Source organism: Manihot esculenta, chromosome 4, assembly GCF_001659605.2.
Source record: "Manihot esculenta cultivar AM560-2 chromosome 4, M.esculenta_v8, whole genome shotgun sequence".
Lineage (NCBI taxonomy): Eukaryota > Viridiplantae > Streptophyta > Magnoliopsida > Malpighiales > Euphorbiaceae > Manihot > Manihot esculenta.
In genome coordinates this window covers 14978770-14986742 of record NC_035164.2, presented here as the reverse complement: position 1 = coordinate 14986742, position 7973 = coordinate 14978770, and the positions used below count along the sequence as shown (strand labels likewise).

General features: G+C 42.3%; 1 protein-coding gene across 1 annotated transcript; it reads left to right on the top strand.

The window, feature by feature from the left end:
• Positions 1-515: 515 nt before the first annotated feature.
• On the top strand, positions 516-4842 carry LOC122723569 (the record flags this gene model as incomplete). The annotated part of the gene is made up of 5 exons (XM_043956254.1): positions 516-1492; positions 1547-2021; positions 2166-2520; positions 2572-4151; positions 4485-4842. Coding segments are annotated over exons 1-5 (3618 nt in total), but the record flags the coding sequence as incomplete, so codon positions are not given.
• Between the last annotated feature and the right edge of the window lie 3131 nt (positions 4843-7973).

The window sequence follows — 7973 nt, the reverse complement described above, 5'->3', positions numbered from 1 at the left end:
TCCAAATTGTCAGTGTCTTCTTTCTAGTTTTTTGTGCGCTTCCTTCTTTCCTTAGGTTTTTTTCTTTGTTTCATTAAACGCACCTTGTGGTTAGTTTGTTGACCTTAGTTTCTGAAGTGCAATTGAAGAATCAACAAAAGAGTGGTAAGTGTGCAGACACTTGAGTGCTTTCTTTTCTAACACAATATTTGCTAGTTTCTTTGTTCTTTGTTGATTTAAGGTAGGATGAGTAAAGACAAAAATGTGGTGGATAGTACTGGTGAAAGTGAATCGGACATGGGTAACGATTATGAGATCTTTAAGAAGTCAGTCAGTGGTGAGTTACAAAGGCTCAGTAGGGCTCTTGAGAGGATGACCAAAAGTATGGAGAGTTTGAAAGTCTCACAGGCTTCTACTTCTACGAGAATGGCTCATCGAATTCTTAACCCTGATAGACCACAAGTCCGAGAACCTCAAGTTCGAGGTGAAGTTGATGATACAGAAGATAATGTAGGACAAGGGAGGGGGAGAGGAGAAGTTCATGGAGGTAATAGAACAGGCGTAGGGTGGAATAGAGGTGGAGATGCTAGGCTTGGCAGAAATGATGATGACACCGAGACATACCAAACCAACACAATTGACGGTGACTTGAGCTCCATAAAGATGAAAGTTCCTGAATTTAAAGGGAATAACAATGCTGAAGAATACATTGAATGGGAGAGAAAAACTGAGCAAATCTTTGAGTGTCATAACTATACCGAGGAGAAGAAGTCTCATATTGCCGCCGTTGAGTTCACGGGTTATGCCTCTTTCTGGTGGGATCAATTGAAATCCACTAGGAGGAATAAGGGCTTAAGGGCAGTTCCACCATGGGACTACTTGAAAGAGTTGATGCGCCAAAGATTTATTCCTTCGTACTATTATAGGGATTTGTACAACAGGTTAGCAAGACTGGTGCAAGGAGGAAAGAGTGTGGAAGAATACCACAAGGAGATGGAGATGATGATGGCTAGGGCTCATATTGAGGAGGATGAGCAAATGTTGATGTCCAGGTTTCTAGGTGGCCTTAACCACTACATTGCTGAAGAACTTGACATGTACCAATACAATACCATGGAGGATATGGTTGATAAAGCAATGAAAATAGAAAGGCGACACAAGGGCAGAAATAATCTTAAACTCACATACAAGTCCTCAAACAGTGGTGGTGGATTTCCAGGCTATAGAAGTGAAGAAAAGAAAGATTATAAAAGCCCAATCCAAGGGGGCAAAGATTCGGTGGCCACTAACAAAGGACCTTCTCAAGGGAATAACAAGGAACCGTCAGGTACTTCTAACTCTTCTAACCCTAGTAGAGAGATAAAATGTTTTAAATGTTTGGGAAAAGGACATATTGCATCTCAATGTCCTAATAAAAGAGTTATGATAGCAACTGCTGATGGGGGTGTAGTGTCTGATTCTGATCATAGTGATAATGAGATAGATGCTAATATGACTGAATTGATTGATGCTCATAATGACTGTGATGATTCGGATGTGTTTGTTGATAATGTGTTGCTTGCTGAACGTGGTGAGATGCTTGTTGCTAGGCGTGCTTTGAATATCCAGGTTAAGGAAGAAAGTCTTGAACAACGGGAAAACATATTTCACACTAGGTGTTTGGTTAATGGAAAAGTGTGTACTCTCATTATTGATGGGGGTAGTTGCACAAATGTGGCTAGTGTATATATGGTGGAGAAATTGGGCTTGGCTTCTATTAAACATCCTAAGCCATACAGATTGCAATGGTTGAATGATTGTGGTGAGGTTAAGGTTACACGCCAGGTGGTTATACCATTTTCCATTGGTAGGTACAAGGATGAGATCTTGTGTGATGTGGTACCTATGCAGGCAAGCCATATGTTGTTAGGTAGACCGTGGCAATATGATAGAAAGGTGCAACATGATGGGTTCAATAACAAGTACTCCTTCACTCATGAAGGACAGAAGGTTATACTCGCTCCTTTATCACCTCAAGAGGTATATGCTGATCAAATAAAGATGCTGGAGAGGGCGAGGGAGGCTTCGGCCTTGGCTACAACGGGGAGTGAGAGCTTGAGTTCTACGGAAAAAATGAGAGAAAAGTGTGAATCTAAGGGTAAAGAGGCTGGAAAAGAATCAAGACCAATAAATGGCCCATTGGTGAGAGAAAAGATGCAAGAGGGGAGGGCAAAACAGACTTTTTATGTGAGAGCGAGAGAGGTTAAGAGTGCTATTTCTTTAGGGCAGCCCGTGTTGCTTATAAGATATAAGGAGATTTTATTTACTGACACTGATATTAACCTTTATTGTTTGCCTTCTAGTTTTAAGTCTATGATGCATGAATTCACTGATGTCTTTCCAGATGAGCTACCTAGTGGATTGCCACCGTTGAGGGGTATCGAGCATCAGATAGATTTCATACCTGGTTCTAGCATTCCAAATAGACCAGCTTACCGAAGCAATCCAATGGAAACAAAGGAAATGCAAAGGCAAATTGATGAGCTTATGGAGAAGGGACTGGTGAGAGAGAGTTTAAGTCCATGTGCTGTTCCTGTGCTGCTTGTTCCAAAGAAGGATGGCACTTGGCGAATGTGTGTTGATTGTAGAGCAGTTAACAAGATCACAGTGAAGTACAGGCATCCTATACCTCGGCTAGATGACATGTTGGATGAGCTTCATGGTGCCAGGTACTTTACAAAAATTGATCTTATGAGTGGATATCATCAGATTAGGATGAAACCTGGTGATGAATGGAAAACTGCATTTAAGACAAAGTATGGTTTGTATGAATGGTTAGTTATGCCTTTTGGTTTGTCCAATGCACCTAGTACGTTTATGAGGCTAATGAATCATGTGTTGCGTGCATACTTAGGAAAATTTGTTGTTGTTTACTTTGATGATATCTTGATCTATAGCAGGTCTCTCGACGAACATATTGAGCATGTTAGGTTGGTTCTGCAGGTTTTGAGGAAAGAGAGCTTGTATGCTAAACTTAAGAAGTGCACATTTTGTATAGATAGACTTGTTTTCCTTGGTTTTGTTGTGAGTGCACAGGGAATTGAGGTAGATGAAGAGAAGGTGAAAGTTATAAAGGAGTGGCCTATTCCTAAATCTATTTCAGATGTGAGGAGCTTTCATGGCCTTGCAAGCTTTTACAGGAGGTTTGTGCGCGATTTCTCTACGATTGCAGCACCACTCACAGGAATTATTAAGAAGGAAGTTGGGTTCAAGTGGGGAGAGGAGCAACAGAAAGCTTTTGACTCCTTAAAAGGGAAGTTAACATCCGCTCCTATATTATCTTTACCTAACTTTGATAAAACTTTTGAAATTGAGTGTGATGCTTCTGGCATAGGTATTGGGGCTGTGTTGATGCAAGAGAAGAAACCAATAGCCTATTTCAGCGAGAAGTTGAACGGAGCACATCTCAATTATTCAACCTATGAAAAGGAGTTGTATGCCTTGGTGAGAGCATTGGACGTGTGGCAACACTATCTCCTGCCCAAGGAGTTTGTGATACATACGGATCATGAGTCCTTAAAACACTTGAAGGGACAAGGCAAGTTGAATAAGAGGCATGGTAAGTGGGTTGAGTTTATTGAACAATTTCCATATGTGATTAAGTATAAGCATGGGAAAGACAATGTGGTTGCAGATGCCTTGTCTAGGAGGTATGCTTTAATTAATGTTATGAGTTCTAAATTGCTTGGTTTTGAACATGTTAAGGACTTGTACATTAATGATGTTGATTTCGGCAATGTGTTTGTGGCTTGTAAGCATGGAGCTTTTAACTCTTTTTATAGGCATGATGGTTACTTGTTTAAGGGTAAGAAATTGTGTGTGCCCAGATGCTCTATGCGTGATTTGCTTGTGCTTGAATCTCATTGCGGGGGTTTGATGGGGCATTTTGGAGTACATAAGACTTATGACACCTTATTTGAGCATTTTTATTGGCCCTCTATGCGCAAAGACGTTGAGAAAGTGTGTGCATCTTGTATTGCATGTAGACAGGCCAAGTCTAAATCTATGCCTCATGGTCTTTATATGCCTTTACCTGTTCCTAGTTCACCTTGGATGGATATTTCTATGGACTTTGTGCTTGGCTTACCTAGGACTAGGCGTGGTAGAGATAGCATATTTGTTGTTGTTGACAGGTTTAGCAAGATGGCTCACTTCATTCCTTGCCATAAAACTGATGACGCCATCAATATAGCTGACTTGTTCTTCAGGGAAGTGGTTCGACTTCATGGAGTGCCAAGGACAATTGTGTCAGATAGAGATGCAAAGTACCTTTCGCACTTTTGGAAAGTATTGTGGGGTAAGTTGGGTACTAAACTCTTATATTCTACTACTTGTCATCCACAGACAGATGGCCAAACAGAGGTGGTGAATAGAACTCTTGGTACCTTACTCAGAGCTATAGTGGGTAAGAATTTGAACACTTGGGAAGAATGCTTGCCTTTCATTGTGTTTGCATATAACCGCAGCATACATTCTTCTACGGGGTTTTCTCCATTTGAGCTTGTTTATGGTTTTAACCCACTAACTGTACTTGATCTTGTTCCTTTACCTTTACATGAGCTTGCTAGCTTAGATGGTACAAAAAAGGCAGAATTGGTGAAGTCCTTGCATGAGAAGGCTAGGTCTAACATAGAGAAGAGGAACAAGGTGTATGCTGACAGGGCAAATAGGAGACGGAAGAAAGTGGTGTTTGTTCCTGGTGATTGGGTTTGGGTGCACTTCCGAAAGGAACGATTTCCAAATCAGAGGAAGAATAAGCTGGATGCTCGTGGTGATGGTCCATTTCAAGTCTTAGAGCGAATCAATGACAATGCTTATAAAATAGACTTGCCAGGTGAGTATGGGGTTAGTGCTACCTTTAATGTGTCTGACTTGTCTCCTTTTGACCATGTTCCAGATTTGAGGACAAATCTTTTCGAGGAAGGAGGGAATGATACGAACCAGCAAACACAATCACACGAGAATCAAGGAAGCAAGGATCCATTGGTGCTCCCTAGCGGACCAGTGACAAGGAGCAAAGCTAAGAAGCTTAAAGCAGCTATGAACTTACACATTCAAGAACAAGTAACACAAGAATTGACTGAGCTTGCCTTTAGCAAATGTCTCGTGAAGCTTGAAGACACACCTAAGCTACTCACCTTGCTTAAAGTGTGTAATGGAGATAGCGCTGTCTAATTTATTCAGCATTGATATGATGGGCTTGCTACATTTTTATGATTTAACACTTGTTTTATTTTAACTTTGTTTGGGCTTGTATTCTGGCCATATTTTACCTTTTCAGTTTTAGAGTGTTGGGCCATGTTTTGGGCTTATGTTTTAATACTTATGTGTTATTTTAGTATGTGATTGGGCTTGGGCCTTATGTGTTTAAGTCAGGCCCAAGAAGAGTGTCTTAGGGTTTTAATTGTTTTTCTCCTTACTATATAAGGATAAGAAACAATTGTAAGAGACAGCTTTGAAATCAAATTATCAGAATTATTTTCATGCCTTTGGCGTGTATTGCTTTGAGTGAGAGTGAGGATTTGCTTTCATCAATTGCACCAGGAATCTCGATTAACTTATCAACTATTTGTTGTGCCGTTTGTCAGATTTTCATCTAAATCCTTCAATCATTGGTGTTTCAGCTTCTCTAAGTGTGGGGTGCCATAGGAGGTGGGTTTATCAGATCTTTGGATTCCATATCTACTTGTGCGTGTGGGTTTGAGGCTTGTGCCATAGGGTTCCGCGTCATGCATAATCATGATACATGAGATATGCTAAAACAGTCCATTGTGCAAGTTAAACAAAGTTAAGTTTAGTTCCACTCACCTCTGGCTATCTGGACGGACTGACTCTGCAGGCTCTGTAAACTCTGGAGCAGAACTCACTGCTGCTCTCTCTGGTTCCTCTGGTCTGTACCTATACAGATGGACTCAAATGAGGGACCAAACTAGCTTATGATTAACTCTATTAAACTCCCCAAGAATTCCCTTAAACTTACTCAACTATCCATGCAAAGCATGCAAGAGAAGGCTGGACAGAACACTTTCGGCGGCAGGTTCGGCGGCCGAAAGTCCTCTCCAGAGACGAAACTCAAGCACCTTCGGCGGCCGAATCTCTACTTTCGGCTGCCGAACCCTTTCGGGGGCAAGTTTCGGAGGCCAAAAGGCACTCCAGAGACGAAAGTCTCTAACCTTCGGCAGCACCTTCGGCGGCCGAACTTCCCTCCAGAGCCGAAAGTCCAAAAGCTCGGGGGAAAGCTTGGGCAGCCGAAGCCACCTACTCACACCTCTTCAGGGGTTCGGCGGCCGAATGTACCTTCGGCTGCCGAACCTGAGTTCATCAGCAGGGCAGAAACTTGCCCTGCCTCTCGCCAAATGCACCAAACTCCTCTCAAGCTCAACCACCTCACTTCCTTAACTTGCATACACTCATGTATATGCTCAAAGGGGTCAAAAACTACCTAAACACCCCAAACACACAACAAAAACAACACAGAAACAAGCTTTATGCACAAAATCATCAAAACCTCACAAATAACCCTATTCATGCAACTCTCTCCATCAACCCCATAAAACCTTCAGAAAACATAAAAACAAGCTCAGGATCTTCACTTACCTCGTGAAAACAAGTAGATGAAGGATCCTAACGTGGAGTTTTGGAGCAACTTCCCTTCACACTCTCCAAACTTGACAACTTGAGTTTTTAGCTTACAACCTTCAAATAATCATGAAAACTAATCAAATCTTTGCATGATTTAATGAAAACAGGAAGAAATACTCACAAAGGACAGGGTCTCACCTCAGAAGACAAAAGAAACGGTGCTCTTACCGCTTCAACCGACTGAGGGCCATTTATAGGTGGCTGGCCAGACCACCTTCGACGGCCACACGTGAAACCGAAAGCCATGCATGTTCGGCGGCCGAACCTCAACTTCGGCGGCCGAACCTGGCTTTTCTGCCTTGGTTCATTTCACTCAAAAACTCATTTCCTTATGCATAAAACTTGATAACCATATCAAAACATTATAAAAAAACATAAATCTAACCCTTCTAGAGACTTCCGATATCCCGGACTCCACCGGAAAGTAGAATTTCGATGCCGGACTCTAGCCGGGTATTACATTCAGAGGAGACAGGAGAGGTACACCCAGAGGTATGATTTCAGCCCTTCAGGCTCGTCGTTTGCTTAGGAGGGGGTGTCAAGGGTTTCTAGCTCATGTGAGAGAGCTAGACAGTCAGGTGAGGGAACCAGCCGCAGTACCAGTAGTCCGAGAGTTTCTCGATGTGTTCCCAGATGAACTTCCAGGACTACCATCTGGTAGGGAGATAGAGTTTGAAATAGAATTGCTACCTGATACTAGACCTATCTCTATTCCTCCTTATAGGATGGCGCCATCAGAGTTAAAGGAGTTGAAAGAACAGTTGCAGGACTTGGTAGATAAGGGTTTCATCCGCCCCAGTACCTCACCTTAGGGTGCTCCAGTGCTCTTTGTCAGAAAGAAGGATGGATCCCTTAGACTTTGTATCGACTACAGACAGTTGAACAAGGTCACTATCAATAATAGGTATCCTCTACCTCGGATTGATGATCTATTTGACCAGCTAGCTGGAGCAGGTTGTTTTTCTAAAATAGATCTGAGATCCGGATATCATCAGTTGAGAGTTAGAGAGGCAGATGTGCCAAAGACAGCGTTCAGAACTAGATATGGGCATTATGAGTTCTTAGTGATGCCGTTCGGGTTGACTAACGCCCCTGCAGCATTCATGGATCTCATGAACAGAGTGTTCAGTGAGTTTCTGGATCACTTTGTCATTGTTTTTATCGATGATATCTTAGTGTATTCCAGAGATGCAGAGGAGCATGCCCAGCATCTGAGGATAGTTCTGCAGACACTGAGAGAGCATGGTTTATATGCCAAGTTCTCGAAGTGTGAGTTTTGGTTGAGGAGCATTTCCTTCTTGGGACATGTGGTA